Source organism: Xiphophorus maculatus, chromosome 11 (genome assembly GCF_002775205.1).
Source record: "Xiphophorus maculatus strain JP 163 A chromosome 11, X_maculatus-5.0-male, whole genome shotgun sequence".
Lineage (NCBI taxonomy): Eukaryota > Metazoa > Chordata > Actinopteri > Cyprinodontiformes > Poeciliidae > Xiphophorus > Xiphophorus maculatus.
In genome coordinates this window covers 14577846-14596223 of record NC_036453.1, presented here as the reverse complement: position 1 = coordinate 14596223, position 18378 = coordinate 14577846, and the positions used below count along the sequence as shown (strand labels likewise).

The window sequence follows — 18378 nt, the reverse complement described above, 5'->3', positions numbered from 1 at the left end:
GCGGTTAACCCTCCCAGATTTCTCAACATCTTAATGTCAGATTTATTTAGTTTATTTTATTTTTACTTTTTGTGTTTTTTGGTACATTTTTCAGTAGTTTTTCTTTCAAATTTCCATAAAGCCTTTAAGCTAACAAGATGCTTTCTGCGTTTTTACGTAATTAACTCCCATTTCAAAAAGCATTTTTAAATTACACTTCTACACCACTTTGATATTTTTCTTCACTGATGTTGATAAATCTTCAAAATGGTTTTATTAATTTGCAGATACTGAATTTTTCAAAGGCAGACTTCTGATGAATTACAGTGGTTACAGTTTTTCTGTTATAAAGAGAGATTTGGTTTTTTCCTTAAACTGGGATTAAAGAGGTTAAAATGTAGGAAACATGAGGATTTACTGATTCTCATAAATGAATGATGAGGACTGACGTTGACAATTCATTAAAATAGAATTTAAAATTATGTTGTTTTTGTAGCAATTTTTAAATAAGCATTGTTTTGTGTGCATGAACCACAGAAAGTTACAGAACAAATCACACAAGAAATCAAATATTTATTTCCATTGTTGATCAAATGATAAATAATTTTACTGAAAATTTCTCTTCAGTTGTTTTTTCTTCTTTTTTTGAATTGAGTTTGTTTTTCAGATTCTGAAATCTTAACAGGTGTTTTCACAGGGAAAAAAACTGCAGTAAAATCGAATTTCTGACTCGATACAATCCAATTTCAGAAATGTCAGAAAAAACAACGCACTGATACACAATCAGTTTAGCCTTTACATGTAACTTTAAGCTTAAGTTCAGTGGAAGGAAAAAGTGTGGAGAAAAAAATGTGCAACGTGGCTGATTGCATGCTTGAGAAGATCGTCCATTCAAGAGTTTGAGGAACTGTTAGAATCCAGAATCATCTAAATTACAAGAAATAAACTCTTGAAATATTTTAAACATATAAATCTGTGTGCAGATTTACTCTATATGACCTGAGTGTCACGGATTGAACTGCTAAAATACAATATATTTTTGATTAAATCAAAATTTGAGATTAGTCTAAGAAGAATTAAGTCCATTAAATTTAGATAAATAAAACACTAGGGGGCGACATTCCCTGATTCTACCAGCATAACTCCGCAGAAGAAGAGCAGGGAAAGTATTACCGGGTTACGGAACCCAGCGCAGCTCGCTCTGCTTGTTGTCCGCAGCAGTTAGCTTCATGGCGGAGGTGCGTAGCTTGCGGGTCTCGGTGAAATCCGACAGCGGCTCGGAGCGCTCGGAGTCGGACTCTGACTCCGAGTCGGACAGAGATGGCCGGGAGGCCGAACCGATGGAGGTGGAGGAGGGCGAGCTGGAGGCGGAGGACGTGACGGTTAGCCGCTCCCTGAAGGAGCTGTTGCCGGTGAGTGTCTGAGGGCCGCATGCAGACCCGGGGCTGGAGTTAGCTGCGGCCGGCGGAGCTGTGAGGGGAGGCGGCATGCGGCGCCACGGAGTCCCGCCTCGGTCCGGGAGTCAGCGAGACGTTAACCTGGCGGTTAATTGAGTTTAACAGCAGTAGAGGCGTTTGTCTTTCAGCTTCTTTCTGTTCAGTTAATAATCTAACAGATTTTAATTAATCTGTTAGAATTCATTAAAATTCAGAAGATTAAGATTCAGAAGATAAAAATTCATTCAGATTCATTAAAATCTGAATGAAGGCTGTGCAGGGGCAGGAGCAGGGGCCCTTGTGCAGGGGCACAGCTGTGCAGCTGCTGCGCCTGCACAGTTCCTCCATCAGTTCTCTGTGTTGCTTTAAAGCTGTGTTTTTATCCAGGTGTGAAGCAGATGTTCTCCTGCAGGGGGAGCCCAAACCTGAGGCCTCCAGCTGAACCACCTGACCCTCCATGTTAACCCCCTGCTGTGTCTTCTCTCTGCTCCAGGACACCAGCCGCAGGTACGAGAACAAGGCCGGAGCCTTCATCACAGGGATCGACGTCAACTCCAAGGTAAGAACGCACCTGGATCCAAGATAAACACACAAGTGGATCCAGGTAAAAACAACCTGGATCCAGGTGTGCATGTGAGCCAGTATCTTCTTATGTCAACATGTTAAATCTGATATTTGTCTGTTTTGGGGGGTTTTTTGTGCTGTGGGATAAATGAAACCCGGCCGCTCTCAGGTTGATGGGATCCACTTGAAGCGGCTCTGATCTGACTCTGTTTGCTCTCCAGGAAGCCATCGAGAGGAAGGAGAAGCGGGCGAGACGTTTTCATTTCCGCTGCGAGGAAAATGTCGGTCAGAGGAACGTCTTGCTGGATAAAGACGCCATGAAGAAAGGTGAGGCGGTGTTCTGTTTGCTGCTGTTCACCAGGAATTCTTTAAACCTCCTCTTTCTTCTTATGTGATGCCAGCCATCCCCAGGCTGCGCATGGAGGCCATCCATGTGACCGGCGTGGACGACATGAGCACCCAGGACGTCTTCGGCTACTTTAAGGAGTATCCGCCAGCGCACATTGAGTGGATCAACGACACAGCCTGTGAGTCCAGAACCCGGTCAGAACCGGGCATGTTTGGGTCAGAACTGCAAAAATGTAAATTTCTGACTTTTGAGTCTTTGTTTTCTTTGGCAAATGGTGGATATCAGCAAATGGTGCAATTCAGAGCTTTAGCTTTAGCTTCTGCTAAATGCCACATTGGTGTAGCCTTTTAAAGGTAAAGGTAATTTTATTTATATACCACATTTTCAGCAACAAGGCATTGCAAAGTGCTTTACAGAAATTAAAAGGAAATACGAACAAAATAACAAACCAAAGGAAAGAGCAAAAACGAAAAAATAATCTAATAATGTTGATCCAAAGTACATAAACTAGATACTCCTGTTCAGGTTTGGTAGATTTGAAATGCCTTGCTGCTGAAATGTGCTATACAAATAAAATTGTATTTGATTTTGATTTGATTAGTATAAGTAAGTATCCTCTGGTCTAATTCCTTTTCTGGGTTGGAAGAAAAGGAACCTAAGACGTAGTTGCTAAGGTAGTTTTTCTGGATTCTAAGTTTGTTCTAGTTCCTTTTCTGGGTTGCAATAATAGGAGTCTCTCTGCATAATAATCTAAAAACATAATCTCATGTTGATCTAAATAGTGAGTACTCTATAGTTTCTAAAAAATAAGCTAAAGAGTGACTAACAAACTAGAGTCTCTGGATTCCAAGTTTGTTCTAATTCATTTTCTGGGTTAAAAGTGAGTACTCCGCAGTTTCTAACAAAATAAAATAAAAAAGAGGAACGGACACATTAGGGCAAATGGCAACATTCAGACAAAACAAAGACCTGAGTGAAGGAAGTGACATCACAGGGCCATGAAACCACGTTGCTCAGCCTCCCGGCAGAAGTCCGATAAAGATATTGTTGTCAAGGCATGATGTCCTTGGGAGCGCTCAGCTCCACAGCTGCATGGATAACAGGAGGGGCTGAGGTGGGAAGGAGCGTTATGTTTACATATCTTCAAGTAGATTGGAAATGTGCAGCCCTTCCAAGGCAACATGGGGAAAACCAATTCAGATACAGAATGTCTTAGGTCGGGTAGATTATAAATTTCAGTCTTCCCTAAAGTCTCTCCGATACATTTTAGTTCCCAATTATCCAAATTAGTTTGGTTGTTCCAAAACTAGCAACTTCTCCAAGATCGATTCCATTCCGTTAGTGAGTTTTAACTCCTCAGCTGGGCTGCGAGTCTCAGCAAGACTCACATCTTGCCGAGATGTGAGTCTTGCATCTCTGTCCACACTAACAGTCTGAGTGTTCGCTACTTCGGCCAAGTCCGTCACAAATTTGTGGATAAGCCAGGTATCCGCAAGCTCCAAACAGCAGATATCCTGTTATCATGAATAAATCTGGGGTGAATCCCGCTGAGTGTGTCCCCGCAGGGCAAGAGGGCTCTCCTGTGTCCAGTCTTCTCGTCGAGAAAATTTGATCAATTATATTGAGAGACCAGGTTGACCAGATCCATAATTTGTAGATTCGGAGGATGTGCAACGAAAGGCTCCACAAATATAGAAAAAGACAAAAAACAGAGCAGGCATGGGCAGGGAGGGAGCAGAGGAAAAAAGCGTTCACTGAGAGCAAGAGAAAAAGTGCACTGTAGCCTTTAGCTCCCACTAATGTTTGCTGTGATTGGCGCTTTATGGCTAGCCCAGCTAGCTTTATAGCTAGCGGTTCCCTCCACTGGTTCTACTCTGTGATTGGTGGAACCTACTGACTGGTTCTGATGGTTGCCGGCTGATTACCTGTGCCTTCCTGTTTCCTAGGTAACGTGGTTTGGCTGGACGATGACACCTGCATCAGAGCTCTGATCAACAGCAGCCGGATGCCTGAACCAGAGGCTGTTACCACGGAGACGGAGTCCGGATCCCAGCCCGACGACCCGAGCAAAGGTCTGTGTGGATCACAACCTGAGTCGGTGCTTCCTGACGCTGCAGTGCATTCTGGGTAAATTTGTCTGTCTGAACGCCGCAGCTCGTCGGGATCGGGGATCTGAGGACGAGGATGATGAAGAGGAAGAAGGTGAGGTGGAGGAAGAGAAGGAGAAAGAGGTGAAGAAGAGCAGAGACGATGAGAGCAAGACGGCTGGACAGGTAAAGCTTCACCTGGGAGGACAGGAAGTGGTCGTCTGACTGATGAGTGACTCAGCTGTGTGTGTGTGTGTGTGTGTCAGGTGGGCGACCTGTCGCAAGCGGAGAGAGAGTCTCTGCTGAGGAATGAACTGAGACCTGTCATCAAACCGTTCAAAGGAAACAAGCTGCTGCTGCGCTTCGCCACGCATGGTAACACACACACACACACACACACCAACACACACACACACACACACTCACCAGCTGGTATTTCCACCATTCTGAGGAATTTCATTGACTGAATATGAGTAGATGTTCTGCATAGATATATCTTTTAAATTCAGCATTTTGTCTATAAACACGCATGAACACAAGTCCAACATGTTCTGACCCGTTTCCTCCCGGTTCCGGTCCAGATGACAGGAAGGAGCTGGGTGCGGCGCGCCGCAGCAGATACTACATGAAGTACGGAAATCCAAACTATGGAGGCATGAAGGGAATCCTCAGCAACTCCTGGTGAGTCTCCGCCCTCTGGTCGCCATGGCAACTGCAACACTAGACAGGTATTGACCAGGCCTCGTCCTGCAGGAAGCGGCGGTACCACAACCGGCGCATCCAGAGGGACGTGATCAAGAGCAAGAAGCCTCTGATTGGAGACAGCATGGGACACACTCCGCCATACACACACCGACACTCCGGTAACAGCTCCGCCCACACCCTGCTGTCACCACCCACGCTGTTACCCACAATCCTCTGCTTCCACCCTCAGCTGACCTGGTCAACCTCCCGGAGGAGCCCATAAAGGAGGAGGAAGAGGAGGAGGACGAAGAGCAGGAGGACGAGGCCGACGAGGACATGGACTCTGACGACAGGGTGGTGGAGTACAAGGAGAGGGGCGGAGCCTCGCTGCCGCTGGGGGCGGGGCTTCGCAGCCGGGCGGAGCGCTCTCCCTCGCCGTGGTCCGAGTCGGACGAGATGGACTACGACCTGGAGCTGAAGATGATTTCCACACCGTCGCCCAAGAAGAGCAAGAAGATGACCATGTACGCCGACGAGCTGGAGGGCCACTTGAAGAACATCAGGTGAGAACCACTTCCTGCTTCCACATCCCGCTTCCACTTCCTGTCGCCTGGCCTGGTGACAGGAAGCTGAGCAGAACCGGACTGGAGGTTTTGTTCATCCAAAACTTGTTCCATGCGAAACAGGAACCGGATCGGGTCGTCAGGTTCTCAGAATCAGGCCAAGGCCTCGTCGCCCCCCAAGGTAACGGACGTCCGGCAGCTACTGGAAGAGAAGCGTCAAGGCGGCTCTGGCAGCAGGCGGCGCTCCCCGGTGGCCGGAGGCAGGAAGACAGGTGAGGCGTAGAACCAGGTGTTCCAGATGCTGTGGCGGCTATGTGAGACTGACCTTTACTGACCCCGCAGATGTGAGGCAGCGGCTCGGGAAGAGGCGCTACTCCCCCGACAGGCGGCGCTCGGCCTCGCCCCCGTCCCCCAGGGACACGCCCCCACCCCGGGAGCCAATCAGCAGCGTGCACCGCAGACTTGGCGTGGCCAGCCAGGAAGGCAGAGGACCAAACGCTTCCATAGACAGGAAGACGAGTACGAGTACGACCCGCCACTTCCTGTTTTTATTCCACCTTCTGTTTAGAACTTCTTGTAGAAATGTGCTGTGACCTTTGCTACCTACATTAAAACTCAGTCAGAATGGTTCTGAGCAGATTATAATCCAGATTTATGTTTGAGAGTCCTGATCTATTTGTTTAAAATCCACTTACTGTCGGATCCTCCGACTTCCTGTCTGTCTGTAGGCGCTCTGTGGAGCAGGCTGGGTTCCGCTGCTGGCGACGACAGCAGCAGCAGCGCCGGGCGTCACGAGCGCAAGCAGGGCAGCCGCCCAGAGCGGCAGGACGGCAGCCGGAGGAGGCGGGGTGACAAGGAGGAGGAAGAAGAGGAGGGAGAGGAGGAAGACGACTCTACGCTGCAGAAGGTCTGGGGTGCCATGATCAAACAGAAACAAGAACGCCGCAGCCACAAGATGAAGAAGAGCCGGCTGGACAACCTGCCGTCGCTGCAGATCGAGATCAGCCGCGACAGCAGCGACGACTCGGATGCTTGAATCCAGGGGATGGAGCCTAACGCCCCTTCACCTGCTGGGGGCGGGGCAGAGCGCCGTCACTAACCATTCCTGTTACTGAGGAGGAGCTGAACTTCCTGTTTGCCGGGATCACGATGAGACTTAGGGCAGAACTGAGAACGGAGGACCCTGTTGGGACTGCGCCCCTCTGCCTGAACCCTTCCTGCTTCTGTTTGTAGATTTTTATTTCCTTCCTGTGTTACGCCATCAGCTTCCTCTTCCTCTGTGGGACGGGAACCAGGAACCGGGTCGGGTTGCTGGGTTGCCAGGTCCACATCAGCTGTTCCCAACGTTAAATGAACCCATGGAGCCGCTCTTCCTCTCATGATTATGATGATAATGATCCAGGTCAGAGTTAAAACAGTCAGACAGCAAAGCAGCCAGTCAGCTTTTAGCCTGATGCTGATTGGCTGCTCAATAAACTCTGTTTTGCCTGACCTTTGATCTCTACATTCTGTCCACTCTAACCACAAAGCAGAGCAGAACTGTAAAGTGGGAGGAATATGATTCATTGTTCGATTTTTATTAATAAAAATCTGGAAAGTAAGTTGTGTCTTTGTATTCAGATAATTTGCTTTAATATTTAAAAATATCATCAGACAAATTATTAATAAGTTATTCCCAAATTTTGGTATTTTAAAAACTAAAATAACTTGTGAAACTGATATTTACAGCAGGTTATTTGCCTACAGATATTTATGTCCCAAAATATTTTCACTTTGTGTACTTGAGCAAATCCATCCTTAAATAATTGAAAATATTTTTTTCTTTTGCCTTTTCTATTTTAAACATTTTATTTTACTTCATTTATTGTTATACAAAAAATATTTACAGTTTTCAGTTATTTTCTGTCTTGCTTTTTATTTAGTCATTTAATTTAGGGTTATTTTTTTATTTAAGATATTTATGTTTCAATATATTTTTAGAGAAAGTAGCATTATGTAATTTATTGATTTTATGTTCCGGTTTTAGTTATTTGTATAATCTTTTAAAATTCATTAGAGCTTGCTTTTTGTAATTTTAATGACTGTATTACTATACTTACTGTTATGCTCATATTGAACATGTTTAATGAGGCCTCTACCCGTCAGGCTCTACGCGCTGGTCGCATGCTCTTACGTCGGCCAATCATCTCAGGCGGCCGTTTCTTACACAACTGTCAAGCTCCTTCACTTCGATTGGCTCCTTTGTGTGTTTGTTATTCTTTTGGACCAATCGAAATCCAAAGCCCGGGAAGCACTGCGTGTTCCCAGCCAATGAGGCACCCTGACGTCACTGTAACTACAAGTGAATTTCATGTGACGTATGAGGCCTGTAGTTCGAGTCGCCATTTTCTTGCCATCGAAAACCAACCGAGGAGACCAACTGACAGCGGCGGAAAAATACCGTCGAGTTGGGCCGTAGTTCTTCATGGTTGTCGGCCCAACCGTTATCTCGATGAATTAATGGACTGTCTGCTGCTACGTGGTAATGTTATTGGTCCAGCTACTGTAGCTTGGTTCGGGTGTCGGAGCTGGAAGATGGAGGACCAGGCGGCCCGGGAAGACGCCTGCAGGGAGTACCAGTCCTCGCTGGAGGACCTGACGTTCAACAGCAAGCCGCACATCAACATGCTCACCATCCTGGCCGAAGAGAACATCCAGTTCGCCAAGGATATCGTGGCTATTATTGAAGCTCAAATCAGCAAGGTTTTTATGATCATAGCATACTTTATTATCAGTTTGTGTATGTGGGTCAAACATGGCGGTGTTGTGGTTAGCGGCGCTCTGTGGAGGCCCAGCAGAACCTCACGCTTCTTTGTACGGAAGCAGCTCAGTCAGGCTGTCTGAATAAACCTCTGGTCGTCCGGCTAGCTGGATGTGGTCCTGGCTTCAACAGAAAGCCGCTTCCCCCCCCCTTTTTTTTTAAACATTTTACGGTTACAGAAACTTCTTAAACAAAAACAGACGTTAGTAGGAAGTGGTTCTAACCGGTTCCAGGTCCATTCTAACTTCAAAGTTCGGTTTCAACCATCTACTTTATAAGTTTTTGAAACAGGAAGTGATTAATTTCCATGTGGCAACACCAAGAAACTAAAAGAGGTCAGAGGTCACAGGAAGTGATCATTAAAGCCTTCATCATCGACTGACTGTTTCCTGTCAGAAACCTCAGCGTTAACCAGAGAGCCTAGAGACATGAGTGAAAAAGGTCAAATAAACTTTATTATCATTATACACTATGGTTTTTTATTAACACAGCTGGGTAAAGTAACAATATGTCAACTTATTTTTATTAAAGTAAACAGTATTATCTAGGACATTACTAAAGCGTAAAAATGTTTTTGGTAAACAGATTATTTTATTCCAGATTAACAGATTAAGTAACGGATTAAAACTGCTTTAATATTTAAAATGATGTAATCAGACGGACAAATATATAATATAAGATAAGATTTATTTGTCATTGTCATCAACAGATTACAACGAGATAGTATATATATATATATAGTCTGTCTGGCATATTCTGAGTAAAACATGTTTGTTTTTGTATACTTTAATATTAGTATTCAAGTAAAAGTTACTGAAGTAAATGTTAGTAGTTGCTGCAGTGAGCAGCTGCTCTCTGGTGTAGCTAAGCTGCTAACGAGGCTCAGATAGAAACCTGACAGACAAGGCAGGTTATTGACGACCTTAATTATTAATAAACCAACAATGAACAAAACTGTTGGATCCTAAAATCTGAAACCAATCTAAAGTAATCGGGTCAGACTCAGATGAGGTTCTGGTCCGGATCGGTTTAACGGATCAGAAGCTGATGATCTGCTTTAACCAGGCTCAGGTTGGATGTCTTCAGTGTCTGGTTGCCTAGCAACGAGCTCTGCTGCTCAGTCCTCGGGTCCAACATGGCGGTTCTGTTCTGGTTAAAGTAACATTACAAAATAGATGGGTCCAGATCTGAGTAAAAACTGAAATCATTGTGTTTGCTGATTGGCCCCAGGGCCTCGCTGGTTTGAACCCCTCTACTGGGACCAGTTTGGTTCTGAGGTTGTTTACTGGTTTTCTGTTTGCTGTATACTTTTATAAATATTGTAAAATATGCTCCAGAATGTGGGTGATGTAAATATTCCTGAGCAGGCCTTGGTTCTGAGTGTCAGTGATAGTGACAGGTTAGAACCCTGGCGGTGGTTCTGATTGAGCCGGACCACATCCTGCCCCCTTCCCCCCTCCCCTCAGTGTTTGATTCGTCTGCATGAATGAATGAATTCACTCGTTCATCTGGATTTTCTCTATTTTCCTGGAATGTGACTGCTGGTTAAACATGATGATAATAAAATCTGTGAAATGTGCTTTTTGTCATTTTTTCTTTGTGGGTTTGACTCTGGTCTGTGTGGCTCTGAGCGCTGCAGAGCTTAAATGTGGGTTCATAACTGAAAGTTGAACGTTTAAAACCCGAAAGGGTAAAAACAAACCAAGCAGAGCGCACCATCGCCTGGGTAACGTACAAAGAGGGCCGGTGCCAGCAGGGGCCCTCTTTGGAGGTAAACGCTGTCCCCGGACCGACACCCCGGATCGCCATGACGACGGATTACCACCTCAACATTTGCAATCAGAACCAACTGAAGATCCTGGTCTTGAACCTTTTTCGACTTTTTGTTCCTGAAAGAAGAACCAAACCGTGGACGCTGTTTTGTTTTTTGTTTTGTTTTGTTTTTTTATCCAGATTTTTTAAAGTGGATTTTATTTGGGAACTTTGTGTTTTTTTGATTTTGTTTAGTTTTTTTTATTATTATTAATTTGTTCTGAAATGTGTAACCCCTGCTGTTGTCTAAACTTGTTGAGTTCTCTTATCGCTCCAGGCGCCGACCGCTGAGAAGCTCCCAGTTTTGTACTTAGTGGACTCCATAGTGAAGAACGTTGGAGGAGAGTACCTTGCAGTGTTTGCTAAAAACCTAATCGCTTCATTTATTTGTGTCTTTGAAAAGGTAAAGTCCCGCTAGCTGCCGTGTCTTTAAGCTCTGCCCACATGGCGTCCTGCTGTTGCTTGTTGGTTGTGGGCTGAGGCGGGCTGTGGCCAAAGCATCCAGCGCTCTGTGCTCTGTGTGTAGGTGGATGAGAACACCAGGAAGAGCCTGTTCAAGCTGCGCTCCACCTGGGACGACGTCTTCCCGCTCAAGAAGCTCTATGCCCTGGACGTCCGGGTCAACTCCCTGGACCCGGCCTGGCCCATCAAGCCGCTGCCGCACAACTTCAACTCCACCTCCAGCATCCATGTCAATCCCAGGTTCCTCAAGCAGGTGGGTATGATGCTGGGGCAATGTAGGTTTCCACTGCAGGAACCAGCAGACCTCTGCTCTGATCTCTGCTGGTTCTGGACCAAGAACATTAAATAAATCCTGACTGTCTTAAAATGCACAATCCTACCCAGGGTTCCCATCCAGGTTCTACTGTAAATATGTCAAAGTCAGACCTAATGTAACTTTGCAACAAGTTATAGGAGCTTATTTTGAGTCAATAACTACTGGCAGATTTTTTCACATGCAAGATATTTTCCCATGTTATAAGTGAAGAAATCTGCCAGAATTTTATAAGACTAAAAAGATTAATATTTTGTTGAAAAGTTACTTTTATATTAGAGATATTTGCAGTAGGCATGGGTATTTATTATAGCGTTCATTGTGAAAATAATTCTGATTTCACTGGATCAGAACCAATCTGACCAGTTTCTCAGTGGGAAACGATTAAGAACAAAGCAGTTTGGATCAGAAAATGTTTTGTCTTCCTCCCCTGATGACGGAGTTTAGATCTGATGGTTCTTCTTGGCCTGAAATGTTTTATTCCAGCTTCAATTTGATCCGTTAACCTCCTAGTTTAATAACATCTGATCTTCCTCTTTCTGCTTGCAGCCTGAGGAGAAGGCCCAAACGCAGCCGGTCCCGGCCAAGCCGGCGCCGGTGGCCCCAGCCCCCCCGCCCCTTCCCATGGCCGTCCCCCAGACAGCCCCGGCCGGGCTGACCCAGGAGCAGCTGATCCGGCAGCAGCTGCTGGCCAAACAAAAGCAGCTGCTGGAGCTGCAGCAGAAGAAGATCGAGCTGGAGCTGGAGCAGACGAAGGCCCAGCTGGCAGGACAGGTTCGCTTATGGTTCTGAACCTCAGAGTTCTGGGTTTGGTTCTGAACCTCAGGCTGGACCAGAGTCTGGATCCAGTTCTGGTTCTGATGTCTGTAAGCCAAGTTTGGTGTGTAAAAGCTAACTGAGTGTTTGTGTCTGCAGGGTGGCCTGGTGCTGCCACCACCTATCGGGTCGGTTCCGACTGAGTCAAGCCCATCTCAGAGACCGGGTCAGCAAGTTCCTCCCCCCATCCGACCCTGGATTCCCCTACAGCCTCCTGCCGACCCCAAGCTGTCCACCAGAGACCCCCGTCTGAACCGCAGCGGGCCTCCTGCCGCACCCCAGTCGGCTGCCAAGCGGCAGAGCCCCCACCCACCTGGGGGGTCTGCGGCCCCCGCAGAGAAGAGGGCACCAGAGAAACCCCCCCGGCAGGACAAAGGCCGGCCCCCCAGGAAGGACCCGCCAGAGGAGAAGCTGAAGTCCAAGTCTCCGTCTCCACTGGCCAGAGGCCCGCAGAGCAGGAGCAAAGAGGCAGAGGCAGAGACGCCCAAACCCGCCGAGGCCCCTAGGAAGGACCCTCGGCTGAAGAAGCGTCTGCCAGAGAAGCCGGCCGAGGCCAAGGATGACGAGCTGAAGGAGAAGAAGCGCTGCGTGGACAAGAAGGAGCGGGACGATGCGCCGCGGAGAGCCGAGCCACCCAGGTCCAACAAGGCCAAACCTCTGAACGGCCTGGCGCCTAAACACGACCACCTGGAGCCTGCCGACAAGCCTGACCCAAAGGCCGGCGCAGCCACCGTCCGCAGGAAGCGCACACACTCCCGGTCCCGCTCACGGTCCCCCACCACCTCCCCCAAGAGGAAGGACCGCCGCTCGCCCAAGAGCCATGCCCACAGCGGCTCCCTGTCGCCATCCCACAAGGCCGGGAAACCTCGGCGGGTCCGTGGTGACGACACCACCCACGGCAAGCCAGGCCGAGATGACCGGCCCGGCGCCAAGAAGGTCCAGTCGGACAGCAGGAGGCCCAAAAGGCTGCAGGAGGAGCGCCGCTCTGAATCCAGGGACTCCCACTCCCCACGAGGTCATGACGCGGTCAAGGAGGCCAAGGAGTCACTCCATCGCTGGAGGAGTGGCTGGGAGGAGAATAAACAGTGAGTCTGGCTCAGAAAGCTGACACGTTTACTTCCTCTGGCTTTATTTCCTAGTTTCTTCTGGCATCAGTTAGTTCTGAAACATACACCCTTGACTGGGAAGGAGAAGCAGTGAGTAAATATGTAAACTGTCTGGTTTCACAGCACGAAGCAGCCTGAGGAATCCCACACCAAGTCTGCACCCCCCCGACACAAACCCCATGGCACCCCGACCCGGCCTGGCACCCCCAGGAACCAAAAGATCCGCCTCAGCGTGGACGCCAACCTGCAGATTCCCGAAGTCCTCAACTCCGCCTCCAAGAAGGACCTGCTGAGGAGGGTGCGTTCAGGAACACGTGGACCTCCCAGCTTCCTGCCTCTATCTGTTGTTGTTATAGTAACAGTGGTGTTTGTGTCTGCAGGCCAGCAAGCGTCTGGAGAGCGGAGAGATTTCCCAGGAGGACTTCCTGAACATGGCACATCAGATCAAACACTTCTTCCAGTACCAGGAGGAGAAGCAGCAGCAGCGCTCGGAGAGTTGGGACGAGTCCGGAGACTTCTCCATGAAGAAGCCGTCCATTTCCCGCCCCCATGACACAATGGACGCAGCTGAGCTGTCCTACTATGAGCACAAGTCCAAGCTGAGGAAGACTCAGGTGAACCACAGAGTCACAGGCGACGAAGGCCACGAGACTCCAGATGACGTTGGGGAGCCGAGACCTGGAGAGAAACTGGGAGGACGGAGCGGTGGACACCCGTACGGACGGCCAGGTGAGCTGGGAACACCTGAGAAAACCCAGACATGTTGCTCTCCTATCGGACAATAGCTGATGCTTCTGCTAACCTGCAGGTGAACGGAGGAGCAAAGAGCGAGAGGAGGTGCGGACCCCACAGGCCCCCATGGTGGAGGAGTACAACCACGGGAAGGAGTTCCCTAAGCTGAAGGGGCTCCGGTTCCGCAGGAGGGACCGCCCTGGAGATTCCAGTAAGTCCAGGCCAGAGGTCAAGGTTAGGGACCAGATCAGTCTGGGTTTCAGTGGTTTGTGTGTAGAGCAGCACCTCTGAGTGAGGTGGTGTGGCATGTTGTGTTCAGGGTGTGCAGAAATCCTCAGCATCCTGTTCTGTCCTGCAGGTGAGCGGGAGTGGACGTCACCACTGACGGAGCGCCAGCTCTACGATGACGAGCATAAGAGCGGCTACGACACCCCGCGGAGATACGGCCCCGCTGACACCCGCCGACAGGATGGGCCCTCACCCGTTACTGGGGGCCGCAGGAACTCCCCAGGGCCCGCCGGTCTGGAGGCTCCGCCCCCTCGATTTGAGCGGGCCCGCCTGTCGCCTCTGCATCAGAAAGACTCGGCGGACATGAGTCCAGTCCCTCGCTTTGAAAGTCCCAACAGCGAGCACTCTGACGAGGGGCCCCTGGATGCTCCCATTCCTCACCTCACCAGCCTGAAGGCTCCACACCACGGAGGGCCTTCGTCTGGTGTCCGACACAGCGACTCCCCAGGACACACGCCGCCCCATGAAGGTGGACATGCCTCCTCGCGCTACAGTGGCCCCGGGCACATGGGCCATTCCAGACCGCACCGGCCCGGCTGGTATGAAGGCAGTGGCCCTGGCCGCTTTGAGGAGCCGCAGTTTGAGGGCCCCCACCACCCGGGCCCCGGCAGATTCGAGGGCCCGGCCCACCCTAACATGGCAGAGAGGACTGAGGGCTCCGGGCCCTGTGAGGGGTCCCGCATGGCCATGAGAGGAGGAGGAGATGGGCCTTTTGATGGGGCCCCCCAAGTCCCCAGCAGGTTTGGAGGCCCTGTAGGCCAGCAGCCGGTCAGGTTTGAGGGACAGATGGGGGGGGGCGGTCACTTGGAGGGCCCCATGCAGCGTTTCGATGGGCCGGGGCCCTTCAACAACATGGGTCCTGGCCCAATGGGCTTCCAGCAGCAGCGGCCCATCCACTTTGAGGGCCCAACTAACCAAATGGGTCCAATGAGATTTGACGGCCCCAGTCGCTTCGAGGGCCCCAGGTTTGATCTGCCTGGGGGCCCCCAGGCAGGACCTCATCAACCTGGGCCCCCACGCTTTGACTATGCTCCTGGCCAGCAGGGTCCGCCCAGGTTCCCCCCACAGCACAACATCCAGCTGCCCATGCAGCCCATGGCCCCGCCCCTCTACGACGGCCCCATGGGCCCCCAGCAGAGCTTCGGCATGGCCCCCCAGCGGTTTCCAGAACCCATGAACCCTCAGTTCACCCCCGGCCCCAACATGGTGCCGGCAGCAAACTTCACCATGCAGCCAGTCCCGTTCAGCCAGCCAGGCCCCGGGCCCTTCTACAATCCTGCGGCTCCCGCCATCAGCATGCAGCAGCCGGTGAGTCTCGTCTGCTTCCTGTTCCCGTCTGCTTCCTGTTCCCCTCTTCTTCCTGTTCCCCTCTTCTTCCTGTTCCCGTCTGCTTCCTGTTCCCCTCTTCTTCCTGTTCCCCTCTTCTTCCTGTTCCCCTCTGCTTCCTGTTCCCCTCTGCTTCCTGTTCCCCTCTGCTTCCGGATTCCCTCTACTTCCTGGTCCTGTCAGTATTCTTTACTCTCTGTCTGTTGGGCTCATCCTGCTGGTTCTGACCTGGTTCTCCTCCCTCCAGGTCTCCATGATGGGGAACCTGAACCAGCCCTTCCTCCCTCAGAACCCAGTGCCTTTCGGACAGCAGGGTACGTATTTAAAGCTCAGAGCTCTGTGTGAGAACAGGAAGTGATGTCAGGTTTAACAGATGTTGTGTCTGCAGCTGCGCAGGCGGCTCCTGCAGAGAACCACTTCGGTCAGCTGGACGTCAACGACCTTCTGTCCAAACTCATCTTCAACGGCATCATCAAGCCGCCGTCGCAGGCAGAGTCCTCGCAGACCGCCAGCGGTCAGTAACCCAATCACACGTTGCCGCTGCCACTGCCCCACTCTAATCCTTCACACAGTCTATGGTTTATGTTTCCTTTCAGAGGCGTCGTCCACGGCAACTGCCCCGACAATTGCCGGGGCTGTGGAGGAGGAGGAAGAGGAGGAGCCAGAGGTGGAGGAGGACGAAGATCTGCCTGACCTGACCGCCTTCAGCATCGACAGCATGAAGCAGTGAGTCACAGATGTTACACTAATCCATACTTGGGGTTCCTACAGTTCCTGAACGCAGCACAAATGAACCAGGATCTGGTTCAGTTTGCTCCTATATTCTGACCTCTGACCCCGTCCTGCAGGCGCTATGAGAGCGTGGTGACCAAGCTGTACTCAGGGAACCAGTGCTGCCTCTGCAGCATGCGCTTTACGGCGGCGCAGACCGACCTGTATGCCGACCACCTGGACTGGCACTTCAGGCAGAACCATGCCGGCAAGGTCGCTAGCAAGAAGGTCACACACCGCCGCTGGTACTACAGCCTGACGGTGAGCGTGCACACACACACACACACACACACACACACACACACAAAGCCAACAGCACAGTTCTGACCTGGCTGTCCGCCTCCTGCAGGACTGGATCGAGTTTGAGGAGATCGCCGACCTGGAGGAGCGCGCAAAGAGCCAGTTCTTTGAGAAGGAGAATGAGGAGGAGGTCCAGAAGAACCAGGCGGCTGCCAAGGAGAAGGAGTTCCAGAGCGTCCGCGCCACCAAGGACCAAGTGGGAGAGGTGAGCCTCTCGGGCCAGGCACCCGGGGCAGCACTGAGACATCATCCTTCTCCTTCTGCTGGGTTTGGGTCAGGGCTGCGGCTGGGTTCTGGTCCAGAACCAGGTGGTCTGTGTTGTGGAACCGGTTCTGATTATCCGTTCTTCTCTGCAGTCGTGTGAAATCTGCCAGGAGCCATTTGAGACGTACTGGGTGGAGGAAGAGGAGGACTGGTTCCTGAAGAACGCTGTCAGAGTGGACGACAAGGTCAGGCCCCGCCCACTTTATAAGGCCCTGGTTCTATAGCCCGGTTCTGTTCAGATATCAGATGAAGCTGGTGGTTCTGGTCCGGTCCAGGTTTTACTGGTCCAGTTCAGTTATCGCCCTGATCTAGGTTTTAGCCCGTTTACTCTTGATCCGGTTGATTTCTCTTGAAAATGGTTGATGACTCTTGATTTCATATCTAAGCTGCGGAAAAGAATTGGAACCAGTTTGGTTCTGGTTTTCTGACCCAGAATGTCTCCATCTTTAATAAATAACATCAATTTTAATTGATGGTTTTGTTCCAGTTTTACTGCCGGTTCTGCTCTGGTAAATGTTGTGTGAATTGGGTCAGAACCGTGTGAACTGTGTGTTGTGTTTTGTCTCAACAGAACTTCCACCCGGCCTGCTTCGAGGACTATAAGAACGTGAGTCCAGTCCGTCTGAGTCTAGCCCTTGCTCTTCCTCGTCCTCTTCATCATGCTCTTTCCCTCTCCCTTCAGACGTCGTCCTACCTGGACGCAACGCCGTCCCCCAGTCGGCTGCTGGCCGAACACCCGCTGGGCGCCTTCGTCAAGACCGAGGAAGAGGAGGGCGAGACTTCCTGTCAGGTCACTTCCTGTCAGATCAAACAGGAAGTAGAGCATGACGTCACCGTTTCTGGTCAGGAGGAACCGGGCTCTGAGGCGCCGGTGGACTCCGCCCGGTCCGAGGACACGGCTTGATGCGGTGCCCCTCCTCTTCGTCCCACAGGGCCGAAGATTTTTACCTCTTGAATACATTTTGGTATTTGGATAGTCGCGGCCGTTTCTGGGCCGCAGTTCTGTTTGCCGCGGTTCTGTTTGCCGCGGTTCTGATCGGTTCTATTCGCCACGGCTGTAAATGATTTAATTTATACATTAAAGTATTTTTTGGTAACTCTGGTCTGCAGCTGCTGTCTGTTGCCTAGTTACAGTTTCTGATTGTTGATTGGCTGCTCTGTTGATGAATCATCACAGGTGTTGAAGGTAAGCATCATCTGATTGGACGACGTCTCATTTGAGAATCTTTTAATTTTGGTTTTTCTTCAATAAACGAGTCTGAAACGTTTTTCTGTGTGAATTCTGGTTCTGATCCAACTTGGTTCTGCTGTCATTTAGGTTCAGTCATTAAAATAAAGCTTCAGTGGACTCAAACCTCCTGATTTCTTGTTTTCATTCTCCTCCATCGTCTAACCCAGCCACCCGTATCAAAGGGCCTGGTACCCCAAGAAGGCTGGGGAATTTGAACTGTTGTTTGGTGCGTAACCACAAACGGTCAGAACCCGTCCCCTCACTCAGGCGGAGGGAGGCTACCCTCTCGTTTACCCAAGTGAATCCCACCGTACAGGCACCAAGATTGAGGAGAGGGAATCCCACTCCTACCCGGGTCTGTCACCATGGGCAACTCCAAAGTGGAAGACTATCCAGCCTCCCTCAAGGAGACTGGTTCTAGAACCAGAGCCATCCATTGAGGTGAGGTCGACTATTTCTAGATGGAACCTCACACGCCAGCTCAGGCTCCTTCCC

At 50.1% G+C, this 18378-nt stretch overlaps 2 protein-coding genes across 3 annotated transcripts; both read left to right on the top strand.

Annotated features, from left to right (window-relative positions):
- Positions 1–1123: 1123 nt before the first annotated feature.
- Positions 1124–7263, top strand: ncbp3 (nuclear cap binding subunit 3). Of its 2 annotated transcripts, none has more exons than XM_023342925.1 (13): positions 1124–1391; positions 1909–1974; positions 2201–2306; positions 2381–2506; positions 4275–4400; positions 4483–4601; positions 4682–4790; positions 4997–5096; positions 5169–5278; positions 5350–5662; positions 5786–5934; positions 6005–6181; positions 6391–7263. In XM_023342925.1, exons 1-13 carry the CDS (start codon positions 1209–1211, stop codon positions 6696–6698), a joined length of 1992 nt encoding a protein of 663 aa, XP_023198693.1. In that variant the 5' UTR covers positions 1124–1208; the 3' UTR covers positions 6699–7263. The 2 variants fall into 2 exon arrangements, with proteins under 2 accessions (XP_023198693.1, XP_014329023.1); XM_014473537.2 differs by having other exon boundaries at positions 1125–1391; positions 6005–6187.
- A 764-nt stretch (positions 7264–8027) lies between these two features.
- pcf11 (PCF11 cleavage and polyadenylation factor subunit) lies at positions 8028–18006 on the top strand. Its single transcript, XM_023342104.1, has 17 exons — positions 8028–8404; positions 10552–10677; positions 10801–10989; positions 11599–11823; positions 11965–12950; positions 13095–13269; positions 13352–13700; positions 13780–13914; positions 14062–15299; positions 15565–15631; positions 15706–15831; positions 15914–16043; positions 16166–16349; positions 16438–16593; positions 16745–16837; positions 17224–17259; positions 17335–18006. The coding sequence occupies exons 1-17, from the start codon at positions 8162–8164 to the stop codon at positions 17554–17556; spliced, it is 4680 nt and encodes a 1559-aa protein (XP_023197872.1). The 5' UTR covers positions 8028–8161; the 3' UTR covers positions 17557–18006.
- The last annotated feature ends 372 nt before the right edge of the window (positions 18007–18378 follow it).

Coding starts and splice junctions, on each gene's coding strand:
- ncbp3 (XM_014473537.2), top strand. CDS start 1,209: ATGGCGGAGGTGCGTAGCTTGCGGGTCTCGGTGAAATCCGACAGCGGC. Junction 1,975..2,200: donor GGATCGACGTCAACTCCAAG/GTAAGAACGCAC, acceptor TTTGCTCTCCAG/GAAGCCATCGAGAGGAAGGA. Junction 5,097..5,168: donor GGAATCCTCAGCAACTCCTG/GTGAGTCTCCGC, acceptor CTCGTCCTGCAG/GAAGCGGCGGTACCACAACC.
- pcf11 (XM_023342104.1), top strand. CDS start 8,162: ATGGACTGTCTGCTGCTACGTGGTAATGTTATTGGTCCAGCTACTGTA. Junction 15,832..15,913: donor GTCCTCGCAGACCGCCAGCG/GTCAGTAACCCA, acceptor GTTTCCTTTCAG/AGGCGTCGTCCACGGCAACT. Junction 16,594..16,744: donor CCAAGGACCAAGTGGGAGAG/GTGAGCCTCTCG, acceptor TCTTCTCTGCAG/TCGTGTGAAATCTGCCAGGA.